This window comes from Brienomyrus brachyistius, chromosome 16 (assembly GCF_023856365.1).
Source record: "Brienomyrus brachyistius isolate T26 chromosome 16, BBRACH_0.4, whole genome shotgun sequence".
Lineage (NCBI taxonomy): Eukaryota > Metazoa > Chordata > Actinopteri > Osteoglossiformes > Mormyridae > Brienomyrus > Brienomyrus brachyistius.
The window spans coordinates 5,205,930-5,218,373 of record NC_064548.1 but is presented as its reverse complement, the minus strand read 5'-3'; the positions used below and the strand labels follow the sequence as shown (position 1 = coordinate 5,218,373).

The 12,444-nt window shown below is 44.1% G+C and overlaps 2 protein-coding genes across 2 annotated transcripts in view; both read right to left on the bottom strand.

The window, feature by feature from the left end:
• Window positions 1-237: 237 nt before the first annotated feature.
• LOC125709648 (serine/threonine-protein kinase pim-1-like) overlaps window positions 238-12,444 on the bottom strand; it is a 66,231-nt gene continuing 54,024 nt past the window's right edge. Inside the window, exon 7 of the transcript XR_007382792.1 lies at window positions 238-812. The gene's annotated coding sequence lies outside the window, so the exon portion shown is untranslated. The remainder of the gene's footprint in view (window positions 813-12,444) is intronic.
• On the bottom strand, window positions 2,454-11,582 carry LOC125710294 (serine/threonine-protein kinase pim-1-like). Its single transcript, XM_048979874.1, has 6 exons — window positions 11,501-11,582; window positions 10,980-11,074; window positions 10,788-10,832; window positions 10,326-10,704; window positions 2,787-2,963; window positions 2,454-2,695 (listed from the first exon to the last, which is right to left on the bottom strand). Exons 1-6 carry the CDS (start codon window positions 11,580-11,582, stop codon window positions 2,598-2,600), a joined length of 876 nt encoding a protein of 291 aa, XP_048835831.1. The 3' UTR covers window positions 2,454-2,597.

The window sequence follows — 12,444 nt, the reverse complement described above, 5'->3', positions numbered from 1 at the left end:
GGCCAGGGCGAAAACCACACTGCTCCTCCTGAATCTGAGGTTTGACAATCCGACAGACCTTCCTCTCCAGAACCCCCAAATAGACCTTACCAGGGAGGCTAAGTAGTGTGATCCCCATATAGTTGGAACACACCCTCCGGTCCCCTTTCTTGAAGAGGGGGACCACCATCCCGGTCTGCCAATCCAGAGGCACCGCCCCCGATGTCCACGCAATGCTGCAGATGCATGTCAACAAAGACAGCCCCACAACATCCAGAGCCTTAAGGAACTCCAGGCGGATCTCATGCACCCCCAGGGCCCGGCCACTGAGGAGCTTTTTAACCACCTCAGTGACCTCCGCCCCAGAGATAGGAGAGTCCACTCCCAAGTCCCCAGACTCTGCCTCCTCATTGGAAGGCGTGTCAGTGGGATTGAGGAGGTCTTTGAAGTATTCCCTCCACCGACCCAAAACGTCCCGAGTTGAGGTCAGCAGTGCCCCATCACCACCATAAACAGTGTTGATGTTGCACCGCTTTCCCTTCCTGAGACGTCGGATGGTGGACCAGGATCTCCTTAAAGCCATCCGGAAGTCGTTTTCCATGGCCTCGCCAAACTCCTCCCACACCCAAGTTTTTGCCTTGGCGACCACCAAAGCTGCATTCCTCTTGGCCTGCCGGTACCCGTCAGCTGCCTCTGGAGTCCCACAGGCCAAAAAGGCCCGATAGGACTCCTTCTTCAGCTTGACGACATCCCTCACCACCGGTGTCCACCAACAGGTCGGGGATTGTTGTCACGACAGGCACCGACCACCTTATGGCTACAGCTCCAGTCACCTGCCTAAATTGAGGCGTGGAACATGGCCCATTCGGACTTAATGTCCCCCGCCTGCCCCAGGACATGGAAGAAGTCCTGCCGGAGGTAGGAGTTGAAACTCCTCCTGACAGGGGATTCCGTCAGACGTTCCCAGCAGACCCTCACTATATGCTTGGGCCTGCCAGGACTGGCCGGCTTCCTCCCCCACTAGCGGAGCCAACCCACCACTAGGTAGTGATCAGTTGACAGCTTTGCCCCTTTCTTCACCCGAGTGTCCAAGACATGCCTACACGACTACAAAGTCAAGTATCGAACTGCGGCTTAGGGTGTCCTGGTGCTAAGTGCACATATGGACGCCCTTATGCTTGAACTTGGTGTTCATTATGGACAATCCGTGATGAACACAGAAGTCCAATAACAAGACACCACTCAGGTTCAAATCGGGGGGGGGGCCGTTCTTCCCAATCACACCCCTCCAGGTCTCACTGTCATTGCCCAAGTGAACATTGAAGTCCCCCAGCAGAACAAGAGTGTCCCCAGGAGGAGTGCTCTCCAACACCCCTTCCAAGGACTCCAAAATGGGTGTGGGTATTCTGAACTGCCACTTAGCGCATAAGTGCAAACAACAGTCAGGACCCATCCCCCCACCTGAAAGCGAAGGGAGGTTACCCTCTCGTCCACTGCGGTAAACCCCAATGTACAGGCGCCCAGCCAGGGGGCAATAAGTATGCCCACCCCTGCTCGGCGCCTCTCCCCACAAGCAACTCCAGAGTGGAGGAGGGTCCAAGCCCCCTCAGGCAGACTGGTTCCAGAGCCCAAGCCGACCCATATCTAGTCAGAACCTCATGCACCAGCTCAGGCTCCTTCCCCGTCAGAGAGGTGACATTCCATGTCCCTAGAGCTAGCTTCTGCAGCCGAGGATCGGACCGCCAAGGTCCCCGCCTTTGGCCACTGCTCAACTCGCACTGCACCTGACCCCTATGACCCCTCCTACAGGTGATGAGCCCATTGATGTGCTTTGTTCAGGCTGTGCCTGACCAGGCTCCATGGGTGCAGGCCTGGCCACCAGGCGCTCGCCATCGAGCCCCACCCTCAGACCTGGCTCAGGGGGGGCCTCGGTGACCCGCGTCCGGGCAAGGGAAATCGTGGATCCAATGATTTTCTTACCATAAGGTGTCTAGTGAGCCTAATTTGTCTGGTTCCTCACCCTGGACCTGTTTGCCTTGGGTGACCCTACCAGGGGCATAAAGCCCCGGACAACATAGCTCCTGGGATCATAGGAACACGCAAACCCCTCAAACACGATAAAGGGTCGGCTCAAAGACATCTTATCTTATCCAATCATATCTTAACTAATCTTATATAAACTTATCTTTTATAACCTTATCTTAGTCTTATATAAACTTATCTTAACTTATATAATCTTATCGTATATAATCTTATCTTATATAACCTTATCTTAACTTATATAAACTTATCTTATATAAACTTATCTTATATAACCTTAACTTATATAACATTATCTTATATAACCTTATCTTAACTTATATAAACTTATCTTATATAACTTATCTTATATAACCTTAACTTACATAACCTTAACTTATATAACCTTATCTTAACTTATATAATCTTATCGTATATAACCTTATCTTAACTTATATAATCTTATCTTATATAAACGTATCTTATATAATCTTAACTTATATAACAACTTAAAAAAACTTATCTTATATAACCTCATCTAATCAACCTTAATCAAAACAGTAAGAAAATAATTGACAAGGCCCAATAATAGTCAGCAGTCACTTCTGCTGCAGCCAGAGATGGCGCTGAATCTGCTCCAAGCTCCGCCGGTTCGCCGCCTTGCGTCTCAGGCACCCGCGAATTAGATTGCAGCAGCCTGTCAGAGAATAATTTGGCACATAGTTAGTCAGAAAAAAACACTCCCCGTCAGGAGACTCAAGTCACGGGACAAAAAATAAGCTGCTCACCAGAAGAGACCCATGGGGGGAATTTCAGGCGGCCTGAAATGATTGCCGTCTGGTTGTGGAAGGGTAGGTAGCCGCACACTAGAGTAAATAGTGTAACCCCCACAGACCAGACTGTGGCGGGGCCAGCCAGATACTCTCTGCTCAGGAACCACTCTGGGGGAGCGAAGATCTTTGTGCCTGAAACAACAAAGCAAAATCTTTCATAAACTCACAAAATCTTTCATAAACCTATATTTTTACTGAAACAAGTTAGATTAGGACTCATGAACACAAATCCAACTCCCCTGCAGGAAGTTTGATCACATGTCCAGATTTCTTGATCACTGCAGTGTTTCCCCTGGGTTTGCAGCTTTTTTTTTTGTTTGTTTTGGGGGGGCAGACAGTCACCGACAGGATTCATGGTCTTCATGTGTTTCTTTTAATGACAGCAGTCAATATAACAACTGAACTAAACATCAGAACATTTCTTTTTATGACAATTATCCATAAAATGTCACTGCAGTGTATCTTTCTGGGCTTCTGGAAGGACATTTCTAGAGCCTCTTGATATGGGAAGTCAGAAACGTCCGGCCCATTTATTCCCGATCTGCAGGCAGGCTGCAAGATGGTCTTCCTTGCAGCCTATTGCGGATGTTTGTCCTCCACCCTGGGAGCAGATATTTTTGTCTGCTTTTCAGGTGGTTGACGCGACATATTTTCCAACGTGTGCTCCCTGTCCGCTGGTGGGAGTGTGCTCACCTGTGTGCGTGCACGTGTCTGTGTGTGTGCATCGGGGCAGAACTCCATGTGCGATACAGAGACCAGAGGACAATTGTAAACGCACGACCGTGTAGAGACAAAAATGACAAGCTGTTGTGTAAATAAGATGAATAACATAAGGCTGTTTACTTTTGATAAAGGCACAATGTATAGCCCTGTTCTATAGGAAAGGTAACCTTAAATGACTTCTGTTGTGATCTGGAGCTATATAGAAAATAAAATTAAATAAAATTAACTTGACCTTCAACGGGGGGTGGGAGGTGCCGTTGGAGAGGCGGGGTGCCCCCCTTATATAATGGTAGACCTGCGTGAAGTTGGTCCCCCATATGCTTCAGATACTGGTCTCAATTGTATGTGCCGCGTTTGTGCCGTTAAAATTTTTTTTGTGCTGTTTTAGTTTCTGACATATAAATGTTTGTTTACATGTTGACGTCAGCAGTTTGAAGTTGGCCCCCCATTTCCAGCAGACCAATTGCAATCGTGTGTGTTGCGTTTGTGCTGGTTTGTGCCGTTAAAACTGTCCTTTGTGCTGCTTCAGTGCAGAGATATTATTTATTTACATGGTCATGTGACTCCGCCGTTAACTTTGCCCCCCATTTCCTTCCGAACCGGTCTCAGTAGTGCCCTTTAAAAATTCTGTACTATTTTTTCTGAGTTATACCTCTTAGTTTATGCCTTTACATGATTGTGTTTGATGATTCCGCGACAAAGCTGGACATAGACTTAGTCAGCCCCACCAGTCAGATACTGCATTTCAGGATCCTGCTGAATAAATTCAGATTCTCAGCGACTGATAGCCATATGCATTTCATATGTAGCATGGAATTAGGTAGTAATAAGGTAGTAATAGCAATAAGGGAGCACTGCATTTTCACGTGAGCAATGCCATCTTAGAAAGGGGGGGGGGGAGCGTTAATATTTGTGAGGTCTATATGTGTGCATTAACTATACACACACACACACACACACACACACACACACACACACACACACACACACACATATATATATAGTCAAGCCCAGAATTATTCATACACCTGCCAAATTTTGACTTTACGTTACTTTTATTCAACCAGCAAGTTTTTTCTTGATTGGAAATGACACAGGCGTCTCCCAGAAGATAATAAGACATGTACAAGAGGTATCATTGTGGAAAAAAAATATTTCTCAGCTTTTACTTACATTTGAACAAAAAGTGGCATGTCCAGAATTGTTCATACTGTACCTTTTGCAAACTTGGCTAAAGAGCAGATAAAAATATCAGCGTCTTATTCGCGTTGCGTACCATGTGATAAGAAGGGACCCCGATGGAAAGAAATTACAGATGCGGTGACATTTCATATCGCCAAAGATATGGTGCCCATTTGCACTATTGAAAAACGGGGTTTTCCAGAAGCTAAAAACAATCGACTCCAAATATGAGCTCCCAAGCCGAAAGTATCATACCGAAGTAGCCCTACCATGTTTATATAGCAAAACAAAAAATTGCACAGCTGCTGGAGAATGTGCTGTGTTACTCAACTACCTCAGACCTGTGATCCAGCCGAAACATGCAGCCATACATGAGTTTGTATGCTAGTGTTTCATATGCATTAATGAAATGTAAAGAGGGGAAGCATTTAGGCATCCTATAAGTAAACAAATGTCTGTGCTGTACAGTGTGTAATTGTAGTTCGCCTTTTTGCTGTACAGAGAATGGTGTAAAGGACCCAAGAATTGACGAGCCACTGGTGTTTCTAAAAAGGCTGTCAGTGCCTCACATTCAGCTGGACAAGAAGAAGAGATATGGCTGTGGTACAAGCCGAGCTCGGCCTCCCCACCCACCAGCCTATCACAGAGGGCCCAACAAGGTGGGCTTCAAGGCAAAGGATGGTAGAGCGAGTTCTGGAACAGGAAAAAGCCATAGCCCGGATCTTGGGGTCTGAGAAGAAAACTCAGCACCTCATGCCGACATGGCAAGACATAGATATTTTATAATCAGTAAACAAAGCTGTGAAACCACACCAAGAATTCACTGAGGCCCAGTCTGGGGAGACTTATGTCAGTGTCTCTTACCTCAAACCGATGCTTCATCTGTTCAGAAGCAGTCTCTTACAGCCAGATGAGGGAGATACTGAACTAACAAAACTAAACAAAAACAACATACTGGGGTACCTTAATAGAAGATGAACTGTCACAGATGAACCCTTGGACATGTCTTCACTAATGGAGCCCAGATTCCGCACGACTTACACTGAACATAACAAGGTGGAACAAATTAAGGAAAGAGCTGTTATGGGGCTGAAGTTTCTCCTTGCTGACGAAGCAGCACAGCCTGAGCTGAAGAAGAAAAAGACATTGGCAAGCTTCTTCAAGAAGAAAGTGCCTTCTACCTCCCAGTCCAAGTCAGAAAAAGTCAAAAATGAGTTGGCAGCCTATATGCTGTCCCCTGACATAGACCCAGACACAGATACAAGTAAAAAAATCGGAGATTTTAGCTTTAGACAATATCGCCCAGCCCAACATACAGACATACGTATTTTTCGCTGTATTTTTACAAAGAAAGTAAAACTTCATTATCGGACATTTTTATTTAACCGCCATGTACAACAAGTAAGAGGGTCCATGGGAACCAATTTTCCCCTCCAAGGCGGCTGCCTGCCAAAAGCCAGCCAAAGGGAGTAACCCCCCTCCTTCTGGGGATGTGCCTAAATTCTCGTCTAAACCCGCCCATCTGTTCACTTGCAGGGTGTTACCATGAGATGGCGCTTTCTTTACTAAAACACAATTTAGTTGTGGTCACAAGTTTACACACACAGGTACAACAGGTATCAACCAGAATCTTTTGGTATCCATTAGCAAGCTTCTGGCATAATTCTGGCTGAATATTTGACCACTCTTCTTTGCAGAATTTCTAGTTAAATTAAACTAGCTGGGTTCCTGACACGGACCCGGCTTTTAAGCATAACCCACAAATTTTCAATAGGGTTGAGATCGGGGGTATTTCACAAAGCAGGATTTCTTGCTTAGCCGAATAACTTCTTGGAGTTAAGGTGAACTGAAGACACAGCCGAAGTTTTTACACCAGAGACAAACAGGGCTAGGTACTTGGCTAGCGCTCATGCTGGTACATACTAATCCAGCGCTATGATATTGTACAGTACATACAAAACCCCTCGGAAGTGCAAAGCATGTGCTTTCAATCTCTGCCTTCAACCAGACAGGAACTGTTTTGAAGCTTGGCATCTTGATCAGGAGCGACAATTTGTTGTTCTAATATTCATTTATTGTTTTGTATTAGTCCTGTAATATAATGTGATTGCATATTTTATTTATCAACGTTTAATCTGTTGCATGTTATAAACTGTAAAAAGGCTAGTATTGTGTCTTTTCTTACAGTTTTTTTCAATCGCTAAGACAGAGTAGAATCTAGGGTAGTATCTCTTTACATGCCTGATCCATCCTTGGCATTTCTCTGGAGAAATATCTTGGCATCCAGCATTCATTGTTTGGTCTTGTGTCAATTTGTTTATATTATATGGCTTTTACCATCTATTTTAGAAAGGGTCTTGATAGTAATTTAAGAAAATTACATATTTCAGTTTTGACGGTCTTGTTAGCAGTTTTAGGGTCAGTATGTTGGTATGTGCAAAATGGCCTCTGAAAATTTAATGTTGTGAGTGAGACAGGAATCCATGACTTTTAGTCATGATTGCATTTAGTCATTGATTGCATTTTGTATAAGATAATGTTGTGGTGACTGTTTGAAGAGTTTTGAGAAAGCAACTCCAGAATTGCAGTATCTGTCTTAGCAATTGAAAAAAACTGTAAAATTCACACTGCCTTTCCAAACTGATTGGTGTGAGGAGCAGTGACAGACATTCCATGGGCCATTGACAGTATGCAAAGGTGTGGTGACTCCAAAGTCACTTCAAAGTTGTAACACTTTAGTAATCACACCAAATACAATTTTGTTTGTGTAGCCAGCCCCAATGTCTATAAGCCTCAGAGCTCAAAAGTCTTGGCTAAAAATGTTTATGATGTGATTTTTTACAATTTGTCAGCACCACTGAAAATAGGTTTTAACAAAAAGATAGAATAATCACTCTCTAAATGATCTCCAATTATTGGTGCTGAATAAAAGTATTTGTAGCAATTTGGGATAAATGTTTTTTTAGATAGGTGAAATATTTTAGTTTTTCCAAATTGTTGAAATAATAAAAATCATTTTGGGAACGAAACTGCCAATTGCCAAAAGTCATTTATTGAATCAGTCACTTGTTTGATGAAACTTTAAACCTTGCTCACCTAGTTAGACACAACTTGCAGACTTGTAACTTGGCTTCTGATGAGCCACACCTGTTCCTGATATTTACCTGAGGACAGGTGTGGCTCATCAGAAGCCAGGTAGGATAGAAAACCTGCTGGGCAGTAGCCCTCCAGGACCGGAGTTGGAGACCTCTGCACTAAGGAATGTGTCTGTTTTATTCAAGCACCGTACAGAACCATTTGATTTTTTTATTTTCATTTTCCACTCTGTCCACCTTTATTCTCCACAATCATCCTTATTACTTTGTTTAGGCCTGTAATTAGTCTGTTACACACATCTTGGGTCACTCTCCTTTTCCAAAACTACTGGTAAGACTTACTCTGGTAAGTCACTTCAGCTTTCATAATCACTGCTCTCCCTGGTGGTTGGATAAATCATTGCAAGTACTTTACAGACAGAGGTAAGGGGCAGATCATGCGGCCCCCTTGTTCATTACATCATCGTGGGGGATCTCATTACAGTCAATGTCCCACCCAGGACCCAGCAGGGGCCAGTCATGGACCAGCCAAGGCCCCATCATGCAAATAGGGGAAAATTCAAGTGGCTACATCTATAGACATTGCAACACACAGTGCAGGCAAAATGACAAGAGTTTATTATACATTGTTGTAGAGTATTAAGCATTAACTGGTCGCATTTGCTGCCGTGGCGTTCACTAGCTACCTTGTAGCAAAACGCTATGTACGTCTGCACGTAATTTAGAGTTATGTGATGTGCTTTACCACTGTAAATGGCACACAATCGCTTTTCACACCGCAAGAGCCACTTTACATATTGTCGTTTTGCTTTTTCACTCCCACAACTCAAGAAATGGACGTCCTGTGCTGTGCTGAGTTGGTAGAACACATGATAACCTGGGTCAAGCCTGCAAGTAACGAGGCAGTATGTAACGGTCGGTCATTTGTGAAAATATCTAGCAGGATCCTGAAATGCGGTATCTGGCTGGTGGGGCTGACTAAGTCTACGTCCAGCTTTGACACGGAGTCATCAAACGCTCCACCTTCTGTTCACATGAGAAACACGAGCCTGAGCACTATACGGCGATCATGTGAAGGTGTAAAGTAAGAGGTATAACTCAGAAAAATAACAGCACAGACAATTTTTAAACGGCACAAACTACTGAGACTGGTTCGGAGGCAAATGGGGGGCTAACTTAACAGCAGAGTCACGTGACCATGTAAATAAGCAATATCTCTGCACTGAAGCAGCACAAAGGATAGTTTTAATGGCACAAATGCAGCAAACGGGATTGCGATCGGTCTGGTGGAAATCAGACGCAAATGGGGCACCAACTTCACACTGATGATGTCACCATGTAAACAGACATTAATATCTCAGAAACTAAAACAGCACAAAGGATAGTTTTAACAGCACAAGCCAGCACAAATGCAACACACACAATTGCGATCAGTCTGGTGGAAATCAGAGGAAAATGGGGCATCAACTTCACGCTGATGATGTCACCATGTAAACAGACATTAATATCTCAGAAACTAAAACAGCACAAAGGATAGTTTTCAAAGCACAAGCCAGCACAAAGCAACACACACAATTGCGATCGGTCTGGTGGAAATCAGACGCAAATGGGGCATCAACTTCACGCTGATGACGTCACCATGTAAACAGACATTAATATCTCAGAAACTAAAACAGCACAAAGGATAGTTTTAACAGCACAAGCCAGCACAAATGCAACACACACAATTGCGATCAGTCTGGTGGAAATCAGAGGAAAATGGGGCATCAACTTCACGCTGATGATGTCACCATGTAAACAGACATTAATATCTCAGAAACTAAAACAGCACAAAGGATAGTTTTAACAGCACAAGCCAGCACAAAGCAACACACACAATTGCGATCGGTCTGGTGGAAATCAGACGCAAATGGGGCATCAACTTCACGCTGATGATGTCACCATGTAAACAGACATTAACATCTCAGAAACTAAAACAGCACAAAGGATAGTTTTAACAGCACAAGCCAGCACAAAGCAACACACACAATTGCGATCGGTCTGGTGGAAATCAGACGCAAATGGGGCATCAACTTCACGCTGATGACGTCACCATGTAAACAGACATAAATATCTCAGAAACTAAAACAGCACAAAGGATAGATTTCAAAGCACAAGCCAGCACAAAGCAACACACACAATTGCGATCGGTCTGGTGGAAATCAGACGCAAATGGGGCATCAACTTCACGCTGATGACGTCACCATGTAAACAGACATTAATATCTCAGAAACTAAAACAGCACAAAGGATCGTTTTAATGGCCCAATCTGGCACAAGCGCGGCACATACGATTGAGACCAGTTTGGTTGAAATCTGAAACATATGGGGGGCAACTTCACGCAGGTTAATGGTAGGGGAAACACTGCACTGGAAAACACTGCACTGGACTACCCGCCACTTGCTATTGAACCAGGGGTTAGTTTGACAGGTTTTAATTAGCCTCTCTCACTGACCTGAATATTTTGTGTAGTGGGAATCTGTCCAGATATCGCCACAGCCAAAGTCGATGAGCTTGACCTCCAGAGTGTCTGTCCTGATCAAAAGGTTCTCTGACTTCAGGTCTCGATGGAGGACGCCTGAGTCCTGGCAGTGACGCAAGGCGTGGAGGACCTGCACCATCACGTGCCTGGCAACACCTTCTGACAGGAGGCCTCCTTTCCTTTTGCAAAAATCAAAGAGATCTTCGCATGGGTCCGGTCTTTCCAGGATCATAATATAATCCTGTGGTCCATCAAACCAGTCGATGAGCTTGAGCACGTTGGCACAAGATGACTCATTGCTAACAAGCTTCATCAGCGCCACCTCCAATGGCATGGGCCCGTCAAGTCCAGGCTATGAATGGGAGGGAAGGATATACATATGTTTAGACAGAAATTCTTCCAAATAAACCCAGCTCTATGACTGAAAACACTTACCAGTTCTAGCTTCTTTTCAGTCTTTCTGGCATATTTGATTGCCACCTAGAGGTAAAAAAAAAAACACAAATTTAGTGTAGGATTTATTGAGAAATCATCACCTTTTATAGGTGCCTGTAACAGGTGCAATAAAAGGGATCCCTATGAGAGATATTACTACGCATGTCGCGGCTACACCATTTGGTCACTTACTGGGAAGCCATCTGCCTTGCGAATGCCGGCAAAAACTGCCCCATAGCCACCCGTTCCAAGTAGATGGCCCTGGAGGTACAGGTCCTCCAAATGTTCTACAACATTAAGCAGGTACACTTCAGAAAAAGAGTCCATACAGCATTTTCTACAGGATAACACAGTTGAAGACACTTCACTAATAACTTTAAATAGCATGCATTAATATTTCTTTACCACATGCCAATCCTAAACTTGGCTTTTAAATTCAGTATTATCATTAGTTTGCCTTTTAGATGCTGCAGTCAGAGTAAGATCGGGTTCAGAATCAAAACGTATTGAATCAATTTGGGTATGTTTGCTTTTCAAACGTTCAGCGACATTTTTTTTTATCAATCAATGAATCAATTGTTGCATTTATTTGTTTAATCTATAAGTCCAGTACACTATTCGCATCTGCTTTTGCAGCAAGCCTTATGAAAGAGATTTACATGGCTTTCTTAGGTGTTATTTTCATTCTCTATCAAAAGACTTCAACTTCCAACCTTTGCAGGGAGTTTTGGACCCGACTTCGTCGGTACCTCCGGACTTCCGTACTCTCTCTCCTTCTTTTCGCAGGAGATTCATCAGCGGAATCGGAGTGGGAGCGTTTTTTACCCATTTTTACTGCTATGAGTAATAGATAATGAAAGAGTAAAGACGTTCTTCTGCAATGCTAAGCAAGAAGTAATTGAATGATGCTTTTGTGGCTGACCAGTTACGGATGGATGGATGAGCATCATTCAAATATTGTTGATTTTTGAACAACAGACGGCATCATGCACGGGGTTACATGGGCTGAAGCCCAGAGGTCCCTCACTCCCCCCCCCCCCCCCCCCCCCCCCCCCCCCCCGTCGTAAAATTGAAAAAAAAGAAGAGACGTTTGAATATATTATTTAGCAATAATATAATTAGTTTTTAATTTGCATATTCTCCCCCTGTCATCGTGGTGTTTCTTCCGGGTTCTCCGGTTTCCCTGTATTTCAAGAACATGCTGAGGCTAATTGGACTTGCTAAATTGCCTGTAGCTATGCATGTGTGAGTGAATGGTGTGTGAGTGTGCCCTGCGATGGGCTGCCCCCCCATCCTGGGTTGTTCCCTACCTCGTGCCCATTGCTTGCGGGATAGGCTCCGGACCCCCGCGACCCAGTAGGATAAGCGGTTTGGAAAATGGATGGATGGATAATTAGTTGTGAATTTGCATATTGGTGTTTCTTCCGGGTTCTCTGGTTTCCCCGTAGTCCAAAATCATGCACGATTATTGAATATGGATGAATTGTTAATTGTTCTGTAATAAGCTGTGGTTCATTCGTTCTAAAGCTCAAAATATCTCCAAGTAGTACATCAGAAATCACGGAGTGACAAGGAATCTGCCATTACGATTAAAACAACTTAACCGATCACATAGGAAATGCAGTCTAAAGTTTCTGACTCAGTCATAAACAGCGTG

Bases quoted from the DNA above. Each gene is read 5' to 3' on its own strand.
- LOC125710294 (XM_048979874.1), bottom strand. From the start codon at position 11,582: ATGAATCTCCTGCGAAAAGAAGGAGAGAGAGTACGGAAGTCCGGAGGT. The intron at 10,833-10,979 runs GTAAGTGACCAA...TTTTACCTCTAG, and splicing joins GCAAGGCAGATGGCTTCCCA to GTGGCAATCAAATATGCCAG. The intron at 2,696-2,786 runs GTGAGCAGCTTA...ATTCTCTGACAG, and splicing joins CCCCCCATGGGTCTCTTCTG to GCTGCTGCAATCTAATTCGC.